The 27,401-nt window shown below is 36.3% G+C and overlaps 2 protein-coding genes across 9 annotated transcripts; one reads left to right on the top strand and one right to left on the bottom strand.

Annotated features, from left to right (window-relative positions):
* Positions 1-539: 539 nt before the first annotated feature.
* Positions 540-13,051, bottom strand: usp48 (ubiquitin specific peptidase 48). Of its 8 annotated transcripts, none has more exons than XM_067387878.1 (28): positions 13,029-13,051; positions 12,121-12,255; positions 11,825-11,945; positions 10,466-10,607; positions 9,768-9,895; positions 9,561-9,685; positions 9,254-9,362; positions 9,027-9,160; positions 8,851-8,933; positions 8,092-8,271; positions 7,818-7,952; positions 7,468-7,617; positions 6,634-6,834; positions 6,435-6,549; positions 6,188-6,333; positions 6,025-6,102; positions 5,739-5,863; positions 5,493-5,615; positions 5,323-5,384; positions 5,087-5,197; positions 4,779-4,909; positions 4,579-4,685; positions 4,385-4,489; positions 2,053-2,244; positions 1,845-1,970; positions 1,469-1,517; positions 1,348-1,374; positions 540-1,219 (listed from the first exon to the last, which is right to left on the bottom strand). In XM_067387878.1, the coding sequence occupies exons 2-28, from the start codon at positions 12,252-12,254 to the stop codon at positions 1,197-1,199; spliced, it is 3,162 nt and encodes a 1,053-aa protein (XP_067243979.1). In that variant the 5' UTR covers position 12,255; positions 13,029-13,051; the 3' UTR covers positions 540-1,196. The 8 variants fall into 8 exon arrangements, with proteins under 8 accessions (XP_067243979.1, XP_067243976.1, XP_067243977.1 ...); XM_067387875.1 differs by having other exon boundaries at positions 12,459-13,033; XM_067387876.1 differs by having other exon boundaries at positions 2,053-2,226; positions 12,459-13,033.
* A 5,414-nt stretch (positions 13,052-18,465) lies between these two features.
* Positions 18,466-26,472, top strand: ldlrad2 (low density lipoprotein receptor class A domain containing 2). Its single transcript, XM_067388830.1, has 6 exons — positions 18,466-18,553; positions 21,160-21,355; positions 21,431-21,660; positions 22,859-23,005; positions 23,090-23,227; positions 26,204-26,472. The coding sequence occupies exons 1-6, from the start codon at positions 18,466-18,468 to the stop codon at positions 26,470-26,472; spliced, it is 1,068 nt and encodes a 355-aa protein (XP_067244931.1).
* Positions 26,473-27,401: the final 929 nt, after the last annotated feature.

Genomic DNA, 27,401 nt, shown 5'->3' with positions numbered 1-27,401 from the left:
TGACTAGGGCAAAAAAGTACCTACGAATATATGTTTAATATGTGAAAAATATGATTTTTTTTAAAATACAAGCCCCTAAAATACATTAATATAAACATTAGCCACTATGTGTAAGTTGGGGACAGCTTTATTTGCATATGTTAATAAAATTGTGTAATTAATAAAGTTAACATTACATCGTTCATAACAGCTGAGAAATTATATGTAACGTTTGGAATGTGAGAGTTCTATCAAATTATAGAAAAACATTTGAGTTTTTCAAATGCATGCACCGCTATTTCATAGTTATAATAGTATGGATACAAAATATAATTTTTTTTTATCATATCAGTCAGTATGTTAACATTTTTTGGCTGGGTCTCAATAAATTAACTGACTGGAGCAGAAACACAACAGTAACAGGAATATGTGCATTCCTACTACAAGCAGCACACATAAAAATGTTAATATTTATATAAACATTCTTACAAAAACAATCTCTACAGTTGTTCTACACATAAAAAACACATCTGAAGATGTAAAAAGAATATTTATTGCCCATATGAAAGAACATACAGAAAAGTTCACACAAATGCCTGCTACATATTTCAAGTAGCAGAACATGTCTAAACTATTTAGCAATGCTGTAATATTTCCACATTCGGAAATGTCTCCTATTTATCCTCATCTTTCTAGACTTTTCTTCACTGCTGTATTTTGATGAGGTTATTTACATTAATGAAACAAAGACTAAATATTTTTTAATATTCAAGTTGCTCATGCATTCTTAAATATGTACGAGCTCTATTGCAGTGCCATCACAAGCTTCTTTTCAACAAAGGATTTACAGAGACTTACTGTTTTACACACAAAATATCATCAGACCATAATCTCTGAACATGACATTGCAACAAACAAGGAGGAATTCAGATTTTCCTTGAAATGGAACGTCCTTTGAGGAAATCTCGACCCGTATTTTTCACAGTCATGGTAAGCACGACCACAAAACCTTGCAGAATGCATCAACATCTTTCAATATTAAAAGCCAGCACGATGTTTTAAAGCAAAAAGACACTTTTGAAGTTGTTGCAACATTCAAAAACAAATAAAATAAAAAAGAACAAAAAGAAGTCATCCCAAGAATGAATATCTATGTGTAATTCAAGCTTTATCCTTGCTCAGACATTGTCAGCATTGTTCCACATCTGAAGCCTCCATCAGTGTCCTAATAGTCCAGTGCCTGAACAAAAAGGAAACAAATACAGTAGAAAATGAATAATGTTTGACAATATCATGTTCCTGATTCTTTCACAAAGGTTTTAAAGATTAAAATGCATGTCAGAAATGATCACAATAATGTATTCATACCTTTAAATCCTTCTTCAGGCATACAGACTACAAAAACAAAAAACTCAGCATCAAAAACTGCAGACTAATGTGTTTGAAAATGACATAGAAAAGAATTTAAGATGACATAAACAGCACTTACCTTGATAAACATCATCCATTGCAGCATAATCAGCAATGGGCTCATCAGCCTGTAGGACAAAAATTCAAGCAGTTTTACTACTAATAATTAGTAAACAGGCTAAACAATCCACTTTACAACTATTATATAATAACTATTTAATAATTGTTTGTCATTGAAAAATAATTTATTACAATAGAAAACAGTTAAATTAAATTCTAATAATATTTCCCAATATTATGGTAAGCATAAGAGACTTCTGTCAGAAAATCTTACCGAGCCCAAACCTTTGAACGGTAGTGTATCATGCCCAAAAAGGCTGTCTAGGTAGGCAGCTCATTATGTTTTGAAATAGATAATGTATCTGTTCCCATCAAAACAGAGTTGAGAGTTGTACCTTAAGGCAAATGATACTCTCTGGGATGACTCCGAGGCTTCCTAGTGTGGCGGAGTCATCTGTTAAACAGCGTCCGTCTATGGAAAGGTTTTGATCGAATGGAGCCACGGAGAATGCATGCATGATCTGTGGATACAATTATTTTAAATAAGACAACATGGGGCATCACACAAAATCTAAATAGTTATTTTTCGCTGTACTAACAGACCTGGATCTTTAGCTCTTTGAGCGTCTGGTTGGCAGAGACGATGAGGGCCTTCTCCCCACGGAGTTTCCTGTGCCTTGTACTCCTCCTGATGCCCGACTTTGAGGCAGAGGCAACAGCGGGTGCAGAGAGAGAGACGGTCTCGTTCAGCTTCTGACGTTTGGCTCCACCCTCAGACTGATGTAAAGAAGGGAGCTTGAGCCATAGATAGATAGATAGATAATCAGGTAGACAGATGGATAGTCAGACGGACAGACAGACAGATATTCGGATAGTTGGATAGTCAGACGGGCAGACGGACAGAGAAACAGTCGGATAGTTGGATAGGCAGTCAGATGGACAGACAGACGGATAGTCAGATAGTTGGAGAGATAGTCAGACGGACAGACAGATGGATAGTCGGAGTTGGATAGACAGTCAGACGGACAAACAGACGGAAGGTCAGATAGTTGGATAGACAGTCAGACGGACAGACAGACGGATAGTCAGATAGTTGGAGAGATAGTCAGACGGACAGACAGATGGATAGTCGGAGTTGTATAGACAGTCAGACGGACAGACAGACGGATAATCAGATAGTTGGAGAGACAGTCAGATGGGCAGAAGGACAGAGACAGACAGTTGAATAGTTGGATAGACAGACAGACAGGCAGAGTCGGATAGACAGTCAGACGACAGACAGACGGATGGTCAGATAGTTGGATAGACAGTCAGACGGACAGACAGACGGATAGTCAGATAGTTGGAGAGACAGTCAGACGCACAGACAGACGGATAGTCAGATAGTTGGATAGACAGTCAGATAGGCAGAAGGACAGAGACAGACAGTTGAATAGTTGGATAGACAGACAGACAGGCAGAGTCGGATAGACAGTCAGACGACAGACAGACGGATTGTCAGATAGTTGGATAGACAGTCAGACGGACAGACAGACGGATAGTCAGATAGTTGGAGAGACAGTCAGACGGACAGACGGATAGTCAGATAGTTGGATAGACAGTCAGACGGACAGACGGATAGTCAGATAGTTGGAGAGACAGTCAGACGGACAGACAGACGGATAGTCAGATAGTTGGAGAGATAGTCAGACGGACAGACAGACGGATAGTCGGAGTTGTATAGACAGTCAGACGGACAGACGGATAATCAGATAGTTGGAGAGACAGTCAGATGGACAGACGGACGGATAGTCAGATAGTTGGATAGACAGTCAGACGGACAGACGGATAGTCGGAGTTGGATAGACAGTCAGACGGACAGTCAGATAGTTGGAGAGACAGTCAGACGGACAGACGGATAGTCGGAGTTGGATAGACGCACAGACAGACAGTCAGTTAGTTGGATAGACAGACGGACAAACAGACAGACAGTCGGACAGACAGACAGATAGTCGGATAGACAGATGGACAGATAGACAGTCAAATAGTTGGACAGTCAGACGGACAGAGACAAGATAGTTTGATAGACAGACAGACGTATAGTCAGATAGTTAAACAGACAGGCAAACAGATGGATAGTCAGATGGATAGACAGACAAACAGACAGACGAATAGAAAGTCAGATGCATAAACAGTCAGATGGTCATCAGACAGACGGTCAGGTAGATAATCGGTAGATAGATGACAGTCAGACAGACGGACATTTGGATAGGCAGATAGATGGATAGTCAGATGATAGTAGTGTTGTCAAAAGTACCGACTTCGCGCTGTTGAGCGGATTCATAAACATCTCTGATTGGCCATTGTGTTGACGCGCTCATCGGATATGCCTGTGATTGGCTACAATGATCAACGCGTGGGAGCATTTGAAAGCACACGGAAGTGTTTGAATTTGAAAGCGTTTTGAAAGTGGGAGCGCGAGCGATTGAAAGCAGGCGTCTAACAGTGGACCGATCCGCGATAGACGCCTGCTTTCAAATGCTCCCGAGTGTATCTGTGTAAGCGCTTAGTGAAGAGATTAATTGATGACTATTTACAACGTTTTTACAGCGTTGATCATTGAAGCCTATCACAGACATATCCGATGAGCCGTGAAAACAACGGCCAATCAGAGATGTTTACGAATCCACTCAACAGCGCTCAAAGCGTCACGTTTTTAAAATTTCAGTACTGACCAGGTACCGAAGTCGGTACTTTTGACAACACTAGATGATAGACAGACAGATAGAGAAATAAACAGATGATAGATGGATAAACCGTCAGATAGACAGGCAGACAGTCAGGTGGATAATTGGTAGATAGATGATAGTCAGACAGATGGATAGACGGATATTTGGATAGACAGATGGCTAGCCAGACAGTAAGAAAGATGGATAGACAGACAGATCAAACATACCTGACTGAAGTCTGGATCTTTCTCTCCATCTATCTTTGGCTCTTCTCTTTCATCCTCAACATCTGACCCACTCACACTGAACTCAGGGGCAGATTCCTTAATCATCTATAACAGAGAAAGCCAAGGACACTCATGAGTTATTCCTGGTAGTACAATTGTTATGTTTATGGTTAAATTGAGGACACGTGACTCACCATTTTCTTGTCAATGACTTTGCGAACATACACAGTGGCCTGCGCATACTCCCTCATGTCCCTCTGCTGCTGGAATATGAAGCCCTCTCGGCACTCTCGACACAAATCTGACAGCACAACACACATTCTCACATCAAATACAATGTCTGTTTGAGGGACCTCGAAGAAAATACTGGCTAAGGGTTGACCGTTCATCTCACCTGGATGAGTCTGGTATTGCACATTGCCATTGTCTTGCGTTTTGTCATAAATCCGACATATGGAGATGGCCTGGTCCACCAGAAACATTCTGCTGATTACCTCCCATTCGGCAGGCCAGAGAAGAGCTATACTGTGCATTGACAGACACAAACACTCAGACTTAACCCAGAGTTGCTCTTGATAGTTGAAAATAATGCAAATTAAACTATTTCTGCAGTTTTGTTTAATGACATCTGATATCAATAATTAAAAGCTGAATATTATTTTTGTTCCAGGACATGTGAGAGGTCAGGACTGAGAAACTCACTGTTGGGCGTCTCCTTGCAGCATGGAGTCGTAGGTGAACATGAAGCCTCCATGAGGGCAGAGCAGGATACTGTTCCCCACATTGGACACTGGGTTACTCTTTGCTGGCCTCCTGTGGTGTGATCAAGTATAACAGGAGACATTACAATAATTTAGGACATATCAAAATGATTCATATTTCATCTGTAAAATCATTTCAGTAATTACAGAAAAAAAAAGAAAAGAAAATTCCATTACCTGATAAATTTCCTCCATTCTTCTACAAAGTAAAGGGGTACAATGAACAGAAGATCTGTGTCCTAAAACATAATTCAAATCAAAGTCAGCTCTACTGAAAAACATTTGAATTATTCAAAACATCAGGGGAAAAACTGAAACATAATCCCTTATTTGTGGAAAATGATTACCTGTGGCCATTTTTGCAGCGTGGGTCGATTTTTCTCCTGGAAGAGGTTGAGCAGGGAGCTCTTCTGTTCATTTGCCATCATTCTGTTCAAAGCCTCGTTCTCTTTCCCTTCCCTTTCCAGCCTCTGAAAGAAACGGTATATCTTAAAAAAATACTTTTCCCAAAAAATAGTAGGCAGATCACAAGGTTTTGAGTGTCCACTACACCTTTTAACCATGACAGCTGTGCTAATTGATCAATTTGTTACCATGCACTGCTGACAGGGCTCGTGATGTTGCGTGAACTCTGGTGCTTTGGGGAAATACATCCGCAGTTTATTCCACACCTCTGCAGAAACCAGCCGTCTGTCGTTCTCTAATATACTCAGACCACCTGCAGGAGAAAGAATCAGCACAATTACAGAGTATCATTATAAAAACCAACCTTGCTAAATAATAATAATACACATTTTTAATTTTGTGCATCTCATTTGCCATCATTAAACTGGTTACATGCACACATTTAGTTTTCAGTTTTATCCAGAGAAAACAAACCATGATAACAGAGAATGTCTTCATTAAAGTTCTTCATCTCTTCACCGTCCCTGTCATCATCTCCTTTAACTCCATCAACTAACAAAGAGACAAAAAGAGAATAAACAGCTAAAAGACAAGCCTTAAAGCAAAAGATAGAAAGACCATCTGTAAGCTTCGGTACCTTTAGCTCCTGGGCTGCTGCTTTTCTCTCCATTAATTTTGCTGTTGTTGTGTTTGGTTTCCTCCTCATCCTCCTCTAGCTGGTCTAATGCCAATTGTCTCCAGCTCCTAAGAGATGCCTTACCAATCCAGAACCCTAATTCATCACTAAATACACCCAATATAAACACAAGATCAGCTTCAACAAACATCTAATGAACAGCACTATCAGCATCTGTTAAAGAAGCGGCTGATTTAGCACTCCGTACCTTTTCAAAGAGGCTTTGGCCAGATTTGTGACCTCTTTGTAATCTTCATTTAGCTGGTTTTTCAGTCTGATCACCCGACATCGCTGAGTGACACAGTCTCTGCAGAGGTATGACCCTAAACACCATCCAGGAAGAATGAATATATGGAACAAAACGGTATTGAATGATTAAGGAGAAGTTTGACAAGAGAAACCCTTACGGTCTAGTCTGGGTCCTCCTCCGTAGCGGCCAAAAAGGAGATTGGCAGCCTTCAATGATATTCTTTTGGCCTCGCCAATCTTGTCTGGGTGCAGTTTGCCATGGGAGCACAGGAATTGGCTGTTGTCAATTTCCTTGATGGCCGTGGAGTCATCAAGCCATTTCTTCAGCCACTCCAGAGGCACAAACTCATAAGACTGGCCTAAAAACACAAAAGGAGCCCATACATTGATTCCTTATTGAAAAACAGATGCTTTCACACTAATCCAAAGCCTTACTGTTCAAAAGTTTGGGGTTAATACGATTTTTTTAATTAGGAAATGACTGATTTTGTTCAGGAAGGCTGCATTGAATTGATCAAAAGTGACAGTCAAGACTTTTACATTGTTTCCATTTCAAATAATTTCTGTTCTTTTGAACTTTCTATTCATAAAAGAATCCTGAAAAAAATCCACAAACATATTAAGTAGCACAAACTGTAATATGTTTCTTGAGAACCAAATATCACCAGCATATTAGAATGATTTCTGAAGGATCATGTGACACTGAAGACTGGAGTAATGATACTGAAAATAAAGCTTTGCATCACATGAATAAAATACATTTTAAAATGTATTCAAATAGAAAAAAGTTCCATTAAAATGTAATGACATTTCACAATATTACTTTTATTTTTGAAGTCTTGATGAGCATAAGAGATTTCTATCAAAACCATTAAAAAAAATCATTCCGACCCCAAACTTTTGAATTGTAGTGTAAATATAACACCAAAATGTTCAAAGATTTAACAGTTTATATTGTCAGAGAAACTGATGCACAGGGCATTTTTACGGACCGTCTTCCGCGGGTAACAATTCGTAGAGCTCCTTCACCTCCTCATGTTTGGCTTTGCCTTTGTCAACGCTCTGCTTTCGCATGTCTGCCATCTCATTACACCACTCCTCAAACTTCTTGTTGTCCTGGTCAACTAGCTTCTGGAGAAAAACTGAAAAACAAATAAATACATCTTAAATAGACATCATGAGAGGCTTCTACTTTAATAATGTAGTAAATAGATAACACTTTCAAAAAATATTATGTAATAATTAGGGGGAAAAACATTTACTTTCCTCTTAATTTACATTGGCACATTAAAACACTCATATGTGAATGTTTAATCCATAATGTTCATACAGTTCATTTTACCTGGAACTTCAACGTTAGATTCTGTTTGGTCAATCTCTTCTGTCTGCTGTTTGTACACTAACATGTATGCGTTCCTCGAACAGTGATAGCCTTTGCTACATTTTGGCTTTCGGGTTTGAGACTTGCCCGTCTCGGCTGGAATGTAAAGGATAAGAAATAAACTATATTTTTATTTTTTATCATTTTTCATTTTAAAGACTGTAAAAGCAACTGCACTAACAAGTCGCTACAAAAATGAGACATCATTCAAACTAAAACCAAAATGTGTCATTACCAATGTCTTCCTCAACGCCCAGCTGAAGTTTCTTGCCCTCCATTTTCTCAATCTCCTCATCATTGAATTTGTACCAGTCATTGGTGTGGGCATCTCTTACGTGGGCAATGTAGTGACCAGAATATGCGCTCACGCCACGATGAATTAACACAGCGCTGAGCTCATACGTGCACTTCTCATCTGAATTTAGAAAAAAGAATCAAGTAATGTTCATTGATTACAATTCCTATTCCTTATCTATGATTCTGAGCTGCCATACACTACCATTCAAAACGTTTGGGGTGAAGAAATGAATACTTTTATTCAAAAAGGATGCATTAATGACCAAAAGTGACAGATTTTTACATTGTTTCAAATAAACATTTTTTTTTAACTTTCAATTAATCAAATTATCTTGGAAAAATGTATCACCATTTACAAAAGTTTTGAACATTGATAATAAGAAATGTGTCTTGAGCATCAAATCAGCATATTAGAATGATTTCTAAAGGATCACGTGGCACTGAAGACTGGAGTAATGATGCTGAAAATTCAGCTTTGTCATCACAGGAATAAATTACATTTTCTATTATATTAAAATAGAAAACTGTTCTTTTAAATTTTAATAATGTTTCCCAATATTACTGTTTTTACTGTATTTTTGATCAAATAAATGCAGCCATGGTTAATGCAAGAGACTTTCAAAAACAAACCTTCTTACCGACCCCAAACTTTTTAACTGTAGTGTATATATTAAATGCACATTAATGCACAGTATACCTTTTCCTTCCAAAAATGGCCCCATGTCAAGAACTTCTGGAAAACTAATGAAGGTGTTAAGTTTCTTCTTATGACCACTTTGCCTACAGACGCAGAGAAAGATGAGAAACAAATGATTAAAAACGGTTATAAAACATCTGGTAACAGATCTGATAATGACATATTACAATACTCACCTATCAAAAACAAATCGCATGAGCTGAAAGTTGATTGTGCGGGGAAGACTCTGGAGCTTGATCCGACGGGTGGCGTTTTGTTTACTCTGACAGCTCTCGCAATAGTAACGATTATCACCGTCCAGCTTCTCCTCCTAAACAGCAGGTAGAACAACACATTGAGAACCTTAATATCTGATCTCCATAGACATATGGAGCTGTCAGGCACAATAAATGTGAGCAGTCACCTTCAAAAACTCTGTAACGCACTCCGTGAGGTTTTTATGTCCTTGAATGTTCAGCTCCAGCTCATAAAATCGTGATGGTAGAGGAGACTCACGTCCACATTTGTTGCATCTAACATAACACACACACAAAAAAAACAAGCACTAATTACAATATTATAACATAATTGTACATGTCATTGTACACATCACTTTCAAAGTGACTATAATAACCTATAATTACATATATAGTGACTATATATATATGTGACTATAAATATATCAAGTGACAAGAAACTTATCAATCTGAAAAAATGTTTGTTTAACTTACACGGTAACATAAGAGAACTGTCCACAGAACTGCTGTTGGATGACATTTTGGAGATTTGGGTCCTTCTGCTTTGAAAGTGTGTCTTCAAGAAGTGATAGGAAGAGTTTGGAGAATTCCTGAGCATCCTAAAAACAAAATAAACATGGCTTTTGAGATTTCACATGCTCCACAGGACATTCCAACATAATCCATCTTATGCTTGCTCACCTGCTGTTGCCCTGTGTCGAGCCCAAGAGCCTTCACCAGCCCTGAGGGGTCGATATACCGTCTGTTGCTGTTCTGTAGCAATGCAAACAGATACTGGAGATGTTCGCATATCGTCCGTGGCTCATAATCTGTTTGTATGAAGAATAATGTGCACAAAATAAGTCAAATTCAATAAATAAATATGCTTTTAATGCATATTTAATGTTAAAAGTCATGCTTTCAGCATTGTACTGTTGATGCTTAGCTCCAAAGTAGCTCCAGAGTGAATCTCCTTATAATTATAAAAAAAAAAAAAAAAAAAAAAAAAAAAAGTACTAACAATTTTTTTAATATTTGCCATTTACTAAATGTACTAAAAAATTTTTACTAAATGGCAACTGCCACTGCAATACTACAATTGCATGCTACACAAAAAAATTATTAATCAACTTAAATAATGTGGTTCAGATAACATACCATTTTGAGTTTCTGTTGATTAAACCAATCACCTTCATTGTATTAACTCAAATTTTTAATTTCAATGAACTCAAAATTTTAAGGCAACCAGGTAACTTTAAATTTAATAAACCAGGTAATTTTTTTTAAGTTAAACTAACAATTCTTTATTTGTAGTGTACAACGGTATCATAATTGCCTAATGAGAAGTAAAGCAATTGCTGGACAAAAAAATCATCCAGGCTTTAGAACCTCAAGCTCACCTGAATCCGTGTTGTGTCCTTCAGCTCTGGAATTTTGAAATCGATATAAGGCTCTGCGGAGCTCCAGATTGTGGAACCACACCTGGAGGAAAGTGTTCACGTAACATGTGGCGCCAAGATTCGTCAGGCCCACAAATGTGTTCTGAAACAGAGAAAGCATTCACATAAATGTTGATGTTGACAAATTAGTATTTAAGGGTTAATTCACCGAGAAAATGAAATTTCTGTCATTAATTACTCACCCTCATGTCGTTCCACATCCTTAAGACCTTAGTTCATCTTCAGAACACAAATTAAGATATCTTTTATGAAATCCGAGGGGTTTTTATCCCCTCATAGAAAGCAACGTAATTACCTTCATTCAAGGCCAGAAAAGTAGCAAAGACGTTGTTAAAATAGTCCATGCGACTATTTTATGTCAGAACGCTGGCTCATTATCCGGTTTTTAAGTCTGACGTCACACAGCAGAGTGTTTGGACCCGGAAGCGCTATCTCATACCACAAGAAAACAACAAACAGTGCTAATATACACACGATGTGGTGTAATACTACCAAAAAAATTATAATCATAACCTTTATCTCCATACCAAAATCCCAGATGGCCAGACAGTGATTCATCTTTTATAAATTGTTAAAACAGTAATGTCTGTGACACTGTGAGCACAGAGACTGTTGTGTAGACTGTAAGTATTTTAAATGTTTAACTTTTTAAAATGTTGAATGTTTATTATGAATAAATGGCGCTCTTAAATGGCCGTCGAGATGGCATTCTCAAGTGAAACGAGTTGAGGCTTGGACCTGGAAACGGTGTTCCTTACGTCACGACTTAAGCGAATTGGATGGCTCCTGTGTCAGCATCACAGGCATATATTGTGGTGCTCATGTGAACAGCGTCAGCCAATACTGAGTCAGCGTTCTGACGTGGAACACGGAAGCGCTGCACTATCTACGCAACATAAACAGCGCGTGAGATTCGTTATTTTTGTTTTGTATTTGCGCACAAAATTTCTTGTCGCTTCATAACATTAAGGTTTAACCACTGTAATCACATTGACTATTTTAACAATGTCTTTATTACCTTTCTGGACCTTGAATGTGGTAATTACATGGCTTTCTATTGAGGGATAAAAAAAAAAAAACCTCTCGGATTTCATCAAAAATATCTTAATTTGTGTTCCAAAGACTGAAAGAAGGTCTTACGGTTTTAGAACGACATGAGGGTGAGTAATTAATGACAGAAATTTCATTTTTGGGAGAACTAACCCTTTAATAAACTTGCCCTAAGTTGACAACCCTATAATTCATTGTTGCCATTAAAAAACATTTTCAGTAACTGAAACAAGATGTCATTTGGCATACCTTATCTCGTCTTTCTGAATTTGGGTCATCAATGTTGTGGAAGGTATTTTCATCAATTTCTCCTAACCATGATTGTTCCCCAATACCAACTAGACAATTAGGATTTCCTTTACAGTTCCTCCTGTTCAAAATGTTCAAAGCGAAACAGTGATGTGATTACAACAACGTGCAGAAATAAAAACATGTTTTCACAGTTGTTCCAATAAAAGAGTTCCTTTAAATGGAATTACAGTTCCTAGAGTTGATGCCATTCTGAACTAAATAGTAAACACAGATCATTATCACCACCATATTACCTGCATGCCCCTCTTTTGCACAACGGCACTGCGATCCTATAAGCTAACTCGATATGTTCATGTGTGATGTCCTCTGGTTTGACTGTCTCTGCCCAACGCCAAGCAGCTTTTTCCAGCTGCAACCGAGGAGCCATTCTGCACAAAGTAGAAACTGTTAAAATGACACACAAAATCACAACATGCAGCTGAACAGACATGTACAGACACCCTGCAGTCAGAAAGAACACATCACACACAAACTTTTACAGAGTTATACAGAAAACGTGTACAAAACATACACAGTCAACAACATACACATAAAAAAGAAACAAAAACAGCAAAAATCACATCACACTCACTTGACAGTTACACACATCTGTGATGCACAGGCCTTGCATCATTGGTCCAGCATGCACAACACTTTTGATTTTACCCCATACATCAGAAAAACACTCTAATGACAGCTTATTTATGATAACAAGCAAATAATTGGCAAGCACAGAAAATAAAATTCAAGAAACACCACTGAGTCCCAATTAGCACACACATTTTAGACTATCACATCAACATAATTCACAGTTTAGAATAAAACATACCGTCAAAAATAAATACGGCGTTTTACGGGCTCGACACAACTGTATTGTTTTATAAATCTTTAGTAAACACAATAATATTGAGTATTTTCATCGAGGCTGCTAAAGCTACGCAGTTAGCATGCTAGCAGCTAGCTCTTGACTTATTTTCATTAAATAAATGCACCTGGCGTAAATTAACCAGGAGATTCTTGACTGTGAAGATTCTTTTATAAATATAGGAATTTTAAATCACACTTTATTGATTGTACGTTTGTATTTAGCGCCCTTGCGTCAGCTTTTATATAAATATTTTTGTCCCTTCGTCAGTTTCAAACTTCTATGAGACGTACGTACTTACGCGTGACGTAATCGCGGCGTCTGACGTAAATCCGTTGGCGCGCACAGCTCGTTCAATGTTTTGGTATTGCACATGGCAAGTTTTCTTCAAACTTTTTCGTTGCGCAGAAACATACAACACATTAAATTGTTGTAATTCAAAACGAAGTATTTAAAGCTTTGGATAATATGCTATTTTTGAGCCAGATGACATTTAAAAGTCCATAAATGGCTAATTTGCCTTGACATGGACAACATGACGTTGTCCACAAATTGCACAATAATGATTGTTGTGAAAAGTTAAATAGATGTAATTTTTCACAAATCAAATTGTTTTGCATAAATTTGATATACTGGTCAAAATTTCGAAACATTACCATTTTAATGTTTTAGAAAGAAGTATCTTATGCTCATAAAGCCTGCATTTATTTGATCAAAAATACAGAAAAAACAGTAATATTGTGAAATATTATTATAATTTCAAATAATAGTTTTCTATTTTAATATGCTTTAAAATATAATATATTTCTGTGATGCAAAGCTGAATTTTCAGCATCATTTCTCCAGTCAGTGTCACATGATCCTTTAGAAATCATTCTAATATGCTGATTTATTATCAATGTTGTAAAAAGTTGTGCTGCTTAAAAAATTTTTATAACCTGTGATACTTCAGGAGTCTTTGATGAATAAATGTTTGAAAAGAACAGCATTTATTTAAAATCGAAATATTTTGTAACAATATACTCAGTCATTTTCCCCCCCTTTTTCTTTTTGAAAGAAATTAATACTTTTATTCAACAAGGATATGTTAAATTGATAAAAAAGTGATAAAAAGATTTATATTGTTAGAAAAGATTTATATTTTGAATAAATGGTGTTCTTTTTTACTTTTTATTTATCAATGAATCCCTGAAAAGTATCACCGGTTCCAAAAAAATATTAACCACAAATGTTTCCAGCATTGATAATAACTAGTATTAAGTATCAAATCAGCATATTAGAATTATTTCTGAAGGATCATGTGACACTGAAGACTGAAGTAATGGCTGATTAATGTTTAATATGATTAATATGATATATATATATATATATATATATATATATATATATATGATATTGGGTATATGATATTGGCTAATATGTATATAGATTGATTATGCTTTACTTTTCTTCTTATGTTCTCATTTTAATCTTTTTTTTTTTGTGTGTGTGTGTATGTTTTTGTTTTGTCTTGTAGGAATTTTGCCTGAATAGATTCCCAGGGTAGATCATGAGACACATTCACACACTCAAAAGAGTGAAGTCCAATGAAACTTTTAACAAGAAGCTCCATTCACCCCAAAGGTTTAAGAGCTTTTTACTGACTTCACCTTAAAACAGAACATGTCATGTAGAGGTTTCTGACCGTGTCACAAGAAGGTCATGAATCTGGAGAGAAGGTATATAAATGCCAAAACGTGGAATAATGCCTGGATGTTCTCTCTCTGTGTGTGTTTGTGTGTGTGTGTTTGTGTGTGTGTGTGTGTGTGTGTGTGTGTGTGTGTGTGTGTGTGTGTGTGTGTGTGTGTGTGTGTGTGTGTGTGTGTGTGTGTGTGTGTGTGTGTGTGTGTGTGTGCATGTCTGTGTGTGTTTAACATATTGTTGAAGAGGAATTTTGGCTGTGTCCTATACGGCTTGAATCAAGAAACATAAGTTTGCGAGTCCTGCTGCAGGCTGGGTTTAGTGCTGGACTTCATGACACCATAGTGTTTGTTTGTGTTTTTATTGTGTAATATATGTTATTTTATAGGGTTTTAGAATGATTTCAAAGTTATTTTAAAGGTAATTTTCTAAAGGTGTATGCTTAAATGCTTGAAATTTGTTCTGTAGACAAATACAACTCATGTCTATACCTTAATTTCTTTACAAAACTATGGCTCTGTTGGACCAAATAAAGGGCAAGCAGCAATGAGAGTCAAGTATGAGTCTAGTTGGCAATGTTGTAGAAGCCTACATATAACTTCCATTTGTGTTATAGTTTTAATGACAATTCTGAACAAAAAAGCAGAGTGAATATTTAAGTCCAAACCTTTGACAATAGTATATACTTGGGTCAATGACGTGACGAGTCATTTTCTTGTTCGAAGGCCTTAATAATGAAAAAAACAAAGATATGACATCCAAAGTATGTAATGTAGTACAACTAGATCTATTTTATTGAATCCAAAAGGTTTTAATTATATTTTGTGACATATTTTGTGTCTAAAGGTAATTCGGTTTAACCATCCAAAGGCCAATACAGCCATTTCATTTGTGATTCAAATATCTTAAAATGTAATAAATGGGTAACACTTTACAATAACAGTACATGAATAACCATGAACTAATACCTAAATTAATAGTTACTTCAACATGAACTCAAGATTAGTCAAGATATGAACTAATGAAGAGTGATCCTTAACTACGACAGGAGTCATAGGGATTCATGCATGAAAACAGAAGCCTTAACTATGCGTTAATACATGTTTGATAATTAATGCATTAATTAACATTTAGGGGTAAACTAAATAAATCAGCCTCCATAAGAGTAAACAAGAAGTACTCTGAATTTGAATCAATTTAATACTGTCATAATTTACACTGTAATATCATAATCTGCCATCTGCAGCTTTGTGACAAATAATTGCAATGGCACATGATTATTTAGCCATTAATTCCATAGATCTGTCTAATCAAATGTGGAAAATAGACTAACTACCACTAATAAATTGAATTTGATATAAACTGTTTTCTGATTTTTACAGTTAATTTATATTTAGTCATATAGCTAAATAGTCATAGTTTATTCCCGGAACTAAAGTATGTAGGGTTTGTTTCTGGCGGGACACTCATTAGTGGCGCACGCTAGGTGTTCTCTTGGCGCGTTTGTTGTGTTGCTGGCATTTTAAACTAATAAATGTTGACTGCTTTGGTAAGCCGAATTAATAATTAAAGACATATTTACATGTATGTTTTATTGGGGTTTTCAGGAGGTTATGTGCAGTTATTAACTGTATTTGTATTTTTGTCGTTTAAATGTATATGCTTTGATAAACATTAGCTTGTGGATGCGCGCTATTTTAGATGTAAATGTGCCTTATGTGTGTCTTTACAGGTATGTTTATGGCTTGCTTTCAAGTCCATATATGTTTAATTATATAAATAAAAATAAAATACAAATACTTTTTATTTTAGTTTTTTTGTACCGGGGTGTAAAGGAATAAGGATGGCACTCTATAGTGTTTATTCATATATTAGTTAATGATGTGTGATATGTGCATCATGTCATGACTTTACTTGAGGGGGCACAATCATAATTAACTCATTATTAGCTAAGCATATACTAACATCAACTAATGGTTTGTTAATGTATACTTATGTCATGACTTTACTTGAGGGGGCACAATCATAATTAATTCACTGTTAACTACTTACCAAATTCAGCTCATGATTATCATTAACTTACTTTCAAATGCACTTGTACTAACACAACTATATAAGTACTCAGCCCAGTTAAGTGATGTTGTGTGACTTTTCAAAAAGTCAGAGAATGGAGGTACAGTATGATCACGGCCTGCGTCTGGATGGAGAGTGAACTTCTGAATCTGATCCCAGCAAACACTCCCTGACCTTAGTTCATGTTTCCTGTTTGGTTATTTTTTTGGGAACCGATTCCTCAGGAACTGATGTAAGTCACAGTAGTTTAGTTTGATAGGAAAGAATATCACAAAACAGATTAAGATAAACCTTTTAAGATAAATAGTGTATTTAGTATTTTATATGTTTGATAGGGAGGGTCAGTGAAAATAATTACAAACTAATCCTGTGCCTTTCAGTAATGTTTATAATGAAGCTGCTGATGTCAGTAGTTTAAATTCTGACAAGAATAAATTGTTTAAATTTATTTCAAAGTCCAAATATGTATTATTCCTTCTTATAGAGACTGTTTGATTTAGTTTACCCTAAATGTTAATTAATGCATTAATTATCAAACATGTATTAACGCATAGTAAAGGCTTCTGTTTTCAAGCATGAATCCCTATGACTCCTGTCGTAGTTAAGGATCACTCTTCATTAGTTCATATCTCAACTAATCATGAGTTCATGTTGAAGTAACTATTAACTCAGGTATTAGTTCATGGTTATTCATGTACTGTTATTGTAAAGTGTTACCAATAAATGTATATGTTTTTTTTATTCTGGCATGATTTTATAACATCATATATCAACAAAGTGATAAATGTTATTAAAATGTGTAGAATGTGTAATGTGAATTAAAATGTGTTGCTTTGCTATGAGAACAAATGTCCGGAAAAATGAATTTCATTGATGTCATTCGGGGTAACCAATATAAAGGGACCATTTTGGATCAATTCATGCAATCAATATCATGTGATAGGATGTGACATCATTCAGACACCTGCAAAGGTCCACATGGTCATGAAGCAAATTAACTAATTCTCTTTTAACTATTTGAAAAATTCATGTTTTCACTTGCTCATATGTCCTGAAACATCAGGTCATTCGGTACAACCGCTATAAATCATGGAAAATGTTGAAATATTTGAAAAACTTGTACTAAATATAAAATGCTTGATTGTCCTTTTGCTAGCTAGATATCAGCCTGTTAGCATTGTTTGAAAATATCGTCATTTGGTTTAACCAAAATTTTGGTTTTACCGAATGAAACTTTTGGTTATACCGAATGACGATATTTTCAAACAATGCTTTGGCCAAACAATGACTTTTTTGGTGACAAATTTGGTCCATCTTGTAAAAACTGACAAAAGAAGTGTTAATTGATTATAAAAACCACATATCTCACTGTTAACACTTCATAAAACTTCACAATTAATTATATCTCCATTATGTTTTATTTTACACTTTTAAAAACCTTATTCGTCAATGAACTTCTTAGTATACGAGTTAGTACACATGTTATTATAAAACTCCAACAGTTCCCTTTTAGTGCTCTACAAACACTTTGCAACTGTGAGCATGTCCAAATGTAATCATTGTGACAGATGTTTACCCCTGTCTTCAGCTCTAGATGGTGCTTGCGTGGGGGGGGGGTGGGGGGGGGTGGGGGGGGGGACTTTGAGGGGGTCCTGCACGGCTCCTCCTTTAGATCCGTGACATTGGACCTGTTGTCATGGAAATAGTTCAGACGCATAAATTTGACAAAGAGTCTTCAAAGGCACAAAAGCCGGGATGATGAACAAGGATTAAGCTCGACGCATCTGAGACGCCTATAGACAAATATTCCCTCTTCAAAAGCATTAAAAGACGCTTCTGGGGTGTTTCACGGGCTATACGTCGTCTTTATAAATTAGGGGAATGTTTGGTTTGCGCGAGAGTAGACTTTTCGCGATACAAATGCGACAGAACAATTGCGTTTAACATTGGAGGAGCAAGTGCCTTTGCTTGGACACCCGAGATGGACACAGTGAAATGCATTCAGCACCTGTCAGGATGGTTTGTTCTGTTCAGCTTAATGACACGCCAGAGTCACTCCATTGAGACAGGTAGGGTGATGGGTGTTCACTTCTCAAGATTTATCCCGTTATTACCTCGTTGTCTCAGACACTTGTTGCAATCGAGTTTCTTCTCGTATTCTTAATTCATTTGTGTGTATTGGCATTAGAACTAGCTGGAGTTGCACAGACATTTGGCTTGTCCCATGTAGCCTAATTTGTCTTGCCACAACTGTAATCTAATGAAGTTAAATAGAAGTAGATTTAAAATTACCTTTAGTCTGTTTTCAGTTAGTTTTTGAAATTACTATTGTTAGTTTTTGAAATAACTTTTAAAATTATATATTTAAATAAACTAAAATAACCTTGTTAAATTAAATAACTTTTTTAAAATCTTTTTTTTTTAAAGTTTACTCGTGCCAAAGCCCTTTACCCTAATATACAGCTCAAAAAAACAAAAGAGAAAAAAGTTTTAAAGTAGCCTATTTACAAATAAAAAAAAAATATATATTTTTACCATAATTTTAATTGTATACTGTAATTATTACCTTCCATTACAGTATATAATTGTTTGTTTCACAAAAATGCTGGGTTGCGTCAAGTATGGACAAACCCAACCCAAATTTTAAATTAAATTTTAAACCCATATCCCATGTCCATATTTGATCCAAACATGGGTTAAAACAACCCAGCATTTTTTAGAGTGAAAAACATATTTGTAAAAATCTTAGAACAATTATTTTCTACCACAATGTTTTGTAACTGTAGCATTATATAGACTTAAAAATCAGATATAAGATATAAAAATCATTATTAGACAATACATCTAGCTAAGGTTGATTGATTTGATCAGACACCAAACATTAATGTAACACCTCCTCATCTGTTCCTGTGAAAAGCCCGTGGCATCTGTGTCATTACCCACAGAGTTGGCACGCTCTCTGCTGTTTTTCTAGAGTTGCAAATTACAATGGGAACCCGGGTGTGATTGGAGCTCAGAGCGCTTTAGTCTGGCCAATTAAAACATTTATAGGGAACTTACCATTCTGCTGCTGCTCATTTTTGTGGAAACTCAGTTTAGGATACATGGTTACGGAATATTTTGAGGTATTGGTCCTTTTCCACCAATAGAAGGTTTCTCTGGACATTCCTGGCAGTGAGACATCACGGATCCACCAGTTGTCCTTGGTAACAAAGCTAATAAACCAAGGAGAGGTTGTAAATCTTCCTATTATTTGGTTCGTACCCCAGATGGGGGGATGCAAAGCTAGTACATGCTTGTGGTCTTTTTAGATTAGAAATGGATTTGTTCTGTTTTCCTTCCATCCCTGTGTTCTTTATTTCATTCTACACAACATGGAGTTTGGGTTCCTTGCCACTGTCATCTTTGGCTTGCTTAGTTAAGGCACTTAATATTCAGGAATATTATTGATTTGACTGCAGCGACACTATCGGATGGGAACACTTTGCAACATCAGCGCTCTTATTGAACTGATCTGAATCAACTCTGAACTGACTCGAACTGAAATAAAGATGTTTATAGCTAAATGTGAACATATTAGAAGAATTTTGCATCGATTCTGTTATTTTCCAGTTTATTACTGTTAAGCTGCTTTGAAAAAATCTGCATTGTATATTAAACGCAATATAAATAAAGGTGACTTGGTAAAAATTAAAGGTGCCCTAGAATAAAACATTGAATTAATCTTGGCATAGTTAAATAACAAGAGTTCAGTACATGGAAATGACATACAGTGAGTCTCAAACACTGTTGTTTTTTTCTCCTTCTTATATAAATCTCATTTGTTTAAAAGACCGGCGAACAGGTGAATCTCAACATAACACCTACTATTACGTAACAGTCGGGGTGTACGCCCCCAATATTTGCATATGCCAGCCCATGTTCAAGGCATTAGACAAGGGCAGAATGTCTGGATGTGCACAGCTGAATCACCAGACTAGGTAAGCAAGCAAGAACAACAGCGAAAAATGGCAGATGAAGCAATAATAACTGACATGGTCCATGATATCATGATATTTTTAGTGATATTTGTCTTTCTAAATGTTTCGTTAGCATGTTGCTAATGTACTGTTAAATGTGGTTAAAGTTACCATCGTTTCTTACTGTATTCACGGAGACAAGAGCCGTCGCTATTTTCATTATTAAACACTTGCAGTCTGTATAATTCATAAACACAACTTCATTCTTTATAAATCTCTCCAACAGTGTAGCATTAGCCGTTAGCCACGGAGCATAGCCTCAAATTCATTCAGAATCAAATGTAAACATCAACATAAAGACCGTACTTACGCATGATCCATTTTGAGGGTTGTATTAGCTGTGTGAACTTTGTTTATGCTGTTAAAGGCAAGTGCGAGCTCCGTGGGTGGGGAGCGTGAGCATTTAAAGGGGCCGCAGCCTGAATCGGCTCATATTTAATGATGCCCCAAAATAGGCATTTAAAAAAGTTAATAAAAAAAAAATCTATGGGGTATTTTGAGCTGAAACTTCACAGACACATTCAGGGGACACCTTAGACTTATATTACTTTTAAAAAGACATTCTACGGCACCTTTAACTGAAAGAAACATTGGTTTGGAGCCCCACTTCTCAATTTATCAAAGAAAATGACCCTGAATCTCAATATTCCCAACAGTGAATGTGGTGGACTTCTGTGGACAGACGATACAGGGGGACGGCATGATCGTAAAGTCCCACCAAGAGTCACGGAAGTACTACTTTGTCTCCATGGGAACGGATTGCCACCTCACCATGCAGTCTGCCACCCCCCGGGACAAGGTGCAGTTCTACTTCCGCTTCTTCCTGGTCTACAGCCTGCTTAGAGTGTCACCGCACAGCCCCCCACCCCTTATCCCAGAATCACCCAGGGGGCCCTCTTCATCTGGCCCGACGCGGCCCGACCTGAGCTTGGAGCCAACCACCAGGGAGGGGCCAGAAGACCCCTGCCATGCTGGCTCTTACATCCAGTTCTATGATGGGAGGGATAAGTCCGCACCCCCAATTGGCCCGCCACTCTGTGGGAAGAGCCCTCCCAGACCGGTCTTGTCAACGGGCAAATTTCTAACTCTACGTCTTGTGACGCGAGGAACCCAGCCGAGGGTGGACTTTGTTGGAGACTTCACTTCATTCAGACTGGGTTAGAATGTGTTTACATACACTTCTCAGTAGTGATGGGAGAAACAAAGATTTGTTGAACCAACTGATTCACAAAATGATTCGCTGTTCCAAACAAGTGCTTGAAAAGCCACACACTGGTGACGGAACAGTGTAAATGCAACGAAAACTCAGCCCAAACATGCATAAAAACACCCTTTACATCTTATAAATTATATTTAATCTAATAAATGAAGTTAACAATTCCTCTAATAGCATAAAGTATGAAGTAGCTATATTATATATGTTATTTTATTAAATTGTAGGACTTGTTTTGTTTGATTTTAAGTATTAACAGCTCTTATTTTTATTATAAAATGGTGTTATTAAAAATGTTTTCCACATTTATAAAACAGATCCGAGATCAGGTAAAAATGATATTGACACCAGTTTATGTTTTCACAGAGATTGGCTCATATCTGTGAATAGTTGAATTTTCGAAACATTTCGAAACAGTTATGATATGTAATCCTACACATTTAAGGTAATAATCTTTTTGTTTACTTTTAGACAACTTTTTACCAAACACGTTTATTACATTGATTTGAATAGGATTGATATTGATATAAAAATAAAAAAGAGACAGAAAATGTATTCCATTCTTTATCAGCAATATGAAGTGCATTAAATATTACATTACATCAGGGTTTCCCAGAGTGGGGTTCATGAGTTAAATGAAAAGCCATTTAGTAATTAAATCATAAAAATATTCATTTAAAATAAATTATTTTAAAATGAAAACAATCAAAATAAAGCAATTGCTAAAAAGATATATATTCTATTTATCTTGTAGTAGGAAGAATCAATGAATTATGAATAATTTACTGTCATTGTGAGAATAACGTAATCATATAATGTATAAAAAAGTAACTGTAATCTGATTATGAGTATTTTAAAAATATAGCAAGTAGTTCATTTTTGGAATCTGATTACGTAATCCAGATTTCATGTAATCAGTTACTACTCAGCACTGGTTATGATGTAACAAAAGCTGAAATCACTGAAATCACATGACTTTGCCAGTTTGATATTCGCTCCGAATCACTGGTTTGAAACAGAAGTTTTACAAAGGATATGAACTTTCACAAAGCAATGTTTCGAAAGCATCCCTACTTCTCAGTCGGTTTAACTTTTTTAAGTCTAAGCATGATAGAAACTGCTCATATTGTTTGTCTCTCCAGGTTTTAACCAATCAGAGTGCAGCGGACAGCCTTACTTCAACTGTCGGAATGGAAAGTGTATTCCCATGAGTCTGGTTTGTGCAGATGATAAAGGCATTGACAACTGTGGCGATGGCAGTGACTTAATTGATTATCCTGGTTGCAGTGGTCAGTAATGAGTTTATTTAAAGTAGGCTTTTCCAACTGGGATTTGTTTCTGATAGGTGTTGATCTTGTTTTTGTGTGTTTAAGGTCCTCTATCTACTCCCAAGCCCCCGCAGCACCCTGTTACTCAGCCAGCACGGATGCTGAACATGCCTACCCTGACAGTGTCCACTTTAAAGAACTGTGCCACTCCGAACGCAGTTCCTGAACTGGATTCTGTGACTGGTAAGCTCTCCAGTAGTTCTGAAAAGCAGTAAAATCATGCAACCAAACAGAAACAGAACAAAAATCCTCACACATTATGGTGGTTACTTGTTTGTCAAGAGGATTTATGCACATTTAAAGGAGTAATTGCTAGTTGAATGTAGAAATTTTTGTATTCTATTTCTTCATGCATGTTTAATGTTGAATTTGCAATAGAAAAAAAAAGCAATAGCTGATTCAAAAATGAAAATCATATACTCACTCTCATATTGTTTTAAATCTGTATGAGTTTCTTTTCTTTCGTTGAACACAAACAAGAAATAATGCCAAGGCTCTTTTCCATCAAGCTCAAAAAGTTACAAAAAGCACAATAAAATAAATCCATACAACTATATTAAGACTTTGTAAGTCTTCTGAATTCATATGATAGCTTTGTGTGATAAAAAGTTAAAATGTAAGTTTTTATTTGCTGAAAATTTACTGAAATTGGTCCTCAAACCTCATTTGCATTTGTCAAATCATTTATATCCCTTTTTTTCTCACAATTGCTTGTTTACATCTCGCAATTCTGACTTTTTTCTCAGTATTGCATGATAAAAACTCACATTTGCGAGTTATAAAGTCAGAACTGCGAGGTATAAACTCGCAGTTGTGTGTTATAGTCAGAATTGCATGACATAAACTCACAATTATTAGTTATAAAGTCAGAATTGTAAGATATAAAGAAAAGTCACTCTTTTTTCCCTCAGAATTGAACTTTATATCTCGCAATTGTTTCGAGTTTATATCGCGCAATTCTGGCTTTTTTCTTGCAATTGCAAGTTTATATCTCACAATTCTGACTTTTTTTCTCCGAATTGTGAGATATAAACAATAAAAAAAAAAAAAGAAAGCCAGAATTGCTATATGTAAACTTGCAATTGTGAGAAAAAAGTCAGAATTGTGAGATAAAAAGTCGCAATTATCGTTTAAATTGTTTTATTCCTTGGCAGAAACAAGCTTCCATACAAATTTGCATAAATTACAGCATTTTCATTTCTGAATGATCCATTCCTTAAAGATAAGTCAGATGTTTCTTGTCCATATGGCCCAATTGCTTAAAATTAAACTCTAAAAACTTGTTTTACAGGCTTCCCAGATATGGTTGATTGTCGAAGGCTGAACTAACAAAACCAAGCACATGTTACTGTCTGTTTAAGCTGCAGCAATGTTCAGTAAATCAGTTTTACATGGTTGTGGGTTTAAAAGTCATTTCATTGGCTGTACAATATCCACCATCCAGTTTTAAGTGCATATTTAGACCTTAAAAATGATTTTAGATAGATGAAAAACCTGTGGTGAAAGAGTATGGTTCGATTCACCCAAAATACAATGACTACTCAGAACGGTGGCTCTTTTTGAGTGTCCATAAATTTAGTTTTATTGCTGTATAATGGTGAACTCTAAAAGGCTAAGGACACAAAGCTAATTGAGGAGCACATAAATGTTCATTGCAAACAGTGAGCTGTAAATCAGCTACTCGTTGTAACTTCTCAAGAGCACTAGTCTGCTAAGTAGCCACTACTCACAATTGTGCATTTGAACAAATGTCATTTGCCTCCACATCCGATCTAAATTGCTTTTAAAAGTCCACAGGTGTTCAAACAATGGCACACTACTTGAAGGGACAGATTTCACAAAGAAAGCTTTAGTTAACCAAAAGTAGCATATCATATCTTATTTTACTGTACAAAATGTAGTGAATAAACACATAGTCACCAATTATTTGTTCTGATAACTATTTATTAAAGGTGCCCTAGATTCAAAAATTGAATTTATCTTGGCATAGTTGAATAACAAGAGTTCAGTACATGGAAATGACATACAGTGAGTCTCAAACTCCATTGTTTCCTCCTTCTTATATAAATCTCATTTGTTTAAAAGACCTCCGAAGAACAGGCGAATCTCAACATAACACCGACTGTTACGTAACAGTCGGGATCATTAATATGCACGCCCCCAATATTTGCATATGCCAGCCCATGTTCAAGGCATTAGACAAGGGCAGAACGTCTGGATGTGCACAGCAGAATCATCAGACTAGGTAAGCAAGCAAGGACAATAGCAAAAAATGGCAGATGGAGCAATAATAACTGACATGATCCATGATTACATGATATTTTTAGTGATATTTATAAACTGTCTATCTAAATGTTTCGTTAGCATGTTGCTAATGTACTGTTAAATGTGGTTAAAGTTACCATCGTTTCTTACTGTATTCACAGAGACAAGAGCTGTCGCTATTTTCATTTTTAAACACTCGCAGTCTGTATAATTCATAAACACAACTTCATTCTTTATAAATCTCTCCAACAGTGTAGCATTAGCCATTAGCCGCGGAGCATAGGCTCAAACTCATTCAGAATCGATGTAAACATCAAAATAAACACTGTACTTATGCGATTAGACATGCTGCATGATGAACACTTTGTAAAGATCCATTTTGAGGGTTATATTAGCTATTTGAACTTTTTTTATGTTGTTTAAGGCAAGCGTGAGCTCTTGGGGCGTGGAGCACGAGATTTAAAGGGCCACACACCCTGAATCAGCTCATTTCTAATTATGCCCCAAAATAGGCAGTTAAAAAAATTTATTTAAAAAAATCTATGGGGTATTTTGAGCTGAAACTTCACAGACACATTCAGGGGACACCTTGCACTTATATTACATCTTTTTAAAAAAAGTTCTAGGGTACCTTTAAACAAATCAAACTATTTACTGAGCAAAGTGTCATTTATAATATTGCTATTGCTGTTGAGTTAGTCATGCTAAAGTCACTATAATGCACACCCTATCATGGTTTATTGCTTTATTTTAAAAGACGCATGATTACCAGATTTTGGTCTTTTTAATAACTGATGCCATAGATGGCAGTTTAAAGAATATGGAGTGAGTGCATAGAGTGTTTGTGCTGGATTCATTTAAATCTCACTGGGAATTGTTTTCTTTCTTCTCCAGAATCCCAGTCTTCCATTTCTCTGCTGGCGCTGTATGTGGTTCTGGGTGTGACGGCTGGCGGGGTTCTCACGTGCTGGTGCTGTTGGGCCCCCGGCTGGTTCCTGTGGCGAGTGAGTGTGTTTCGTTTCTTGCCCTGCTGCAACTCCTGCTGCGCTTCCTGCCAGCTCTGCGGACGGAGCTGCTCGCAAAACAAGGACCACCGATTGGCTAAGGTTACACCGGAAGGAGCCGCAACACCCGTGTCTTCTACCACCACTGTGGCTGTGTAAATACACTCATCTGATGTACAGTAGCCTAGCTCCATAAAAGACTCCTGATGGAGATACAGAGGACAGTGTGTTAGGAAGTTGTATAACAGTAGAAGTGTTTTTTGTTGTTGTTGTTTTTTGGAGAATTGCCGGGCAGTGGATTTTTTTCCACATATATATTTTTTGTTTTAAAAAATGATAGAACATACAATCCAACAAAATCTGCTATTTGTATTTCATACTGGATCTGTGAAAACAACATGAGTTGAGATTTCTAGTTGGTTTCGCAAAGTGAAAAAGGAAAGAATTCCACTCTATATTACCCCAGTGGGATACAGCTAACACTAGGACAATCCAGCTTCAAAGGACTGGAAAAAATGTTTTATTATTAAAACTTTCCAATAAAATATCATTATATAGCTGTATTTTTCCAGGAGCATTTGGTCACTATCCGCTCCTGCAGATGACAATATTGTGAATGTAACTTTTTATTTGGACCAATCTCTTTCCTGCACATGTGCAGTAGTGACTCTTAAACTTATAGATCTATTATATCACATATGAAGACTGTAGATTCAAGGTTATGCCAAAAAAAGGTTGAAAAGTGTTTTTTTTTTTAAAGACCAAATCTTGCATTTTCACTGACACATTAGGTTCGCCAGGAAAGTAAAATGTAACTAGTAAATATTATTAGAGGATCTACAAAGTATCCATTTTTAACAATCTGATGCAAAAATTATTTAATCCCAAGAAAAATATAATTATAAAGGGATAGTTCCAAAAATGAAAATTCTGTCATTACTCACCCTCATGTCGTTCCACACCCATAAGACCTTCATCCATCTTCAGAACACAAAGGAAGATATTTTTGATGAAATCCGAGAGCTGGCTCTCCACTGGGATCAATGCAATTTACACATTCAAGATTCAGAACGATAAGAAAGACATCA

This window comes from Chanodichthys erythropterus, chromosome 6, assembly GCF_024489055.1.
Source record: "Chanodichthys erythropterus isolate Z2021 chromosome 6, ASM2448905v1, whole genome shotgun sequence".
Lineage (NCBI taxonomy): Eukaryota > Metazoa > Chordata > Actinopteri > Cypriniformes > Xenocyprididae > Chanodichthys > Chanodichthys erythropterus.
This window is presented reverse-complemented; position numbering and strand designations above follow the sequence as displayed.

What these genes read in the sequence shown, in the direction of transcription:
- usp48 (XM_067387875.1), bottom strand. An exon ending in AGGACACAACACGGATTCAG is followed by an intron (nt 9,896 to 10,465) that starts GTGAGCTTGAGG and finishes TCATACAAACAG; the next exon opens with ATTATGAGCCACGGACGATA. An exon ending in ATGCGATTTGTTTTTGATAG is followed by an intron (nt 8,934 to 9,026) that starts GTGAGTATTGTA and finishes CTGCGTCTGTAG; the next exon opens with GCAAAGTGGTCATAAGAAGA.
- ldlrad2 (XM_067388830.1), top strand. Translation starts at nt 18,466, where the DNA reads ATGGACACAGTGAAATGCATTCAGCACCTGTCAGGATGGTTTGTTCTG. An exon ending in GAGTCACTCCATTGAGACAG is followed by an intron (nt 18,554 to 21,159) that starts GTAGGGTGATGG and finishes TATTCCCAACAG; the next exon opens with TGAATGTGGTGGACTTCTGT. An exon ending in TGATTATCCTGGTTGCAGTG is followed by an intron (nt 23,006 to 23,089) that starts GTCAGTAATGAG and finishes TGTGTGTTTAAG; the next exon opens with GTCCTCTATCTACTCCCAAG.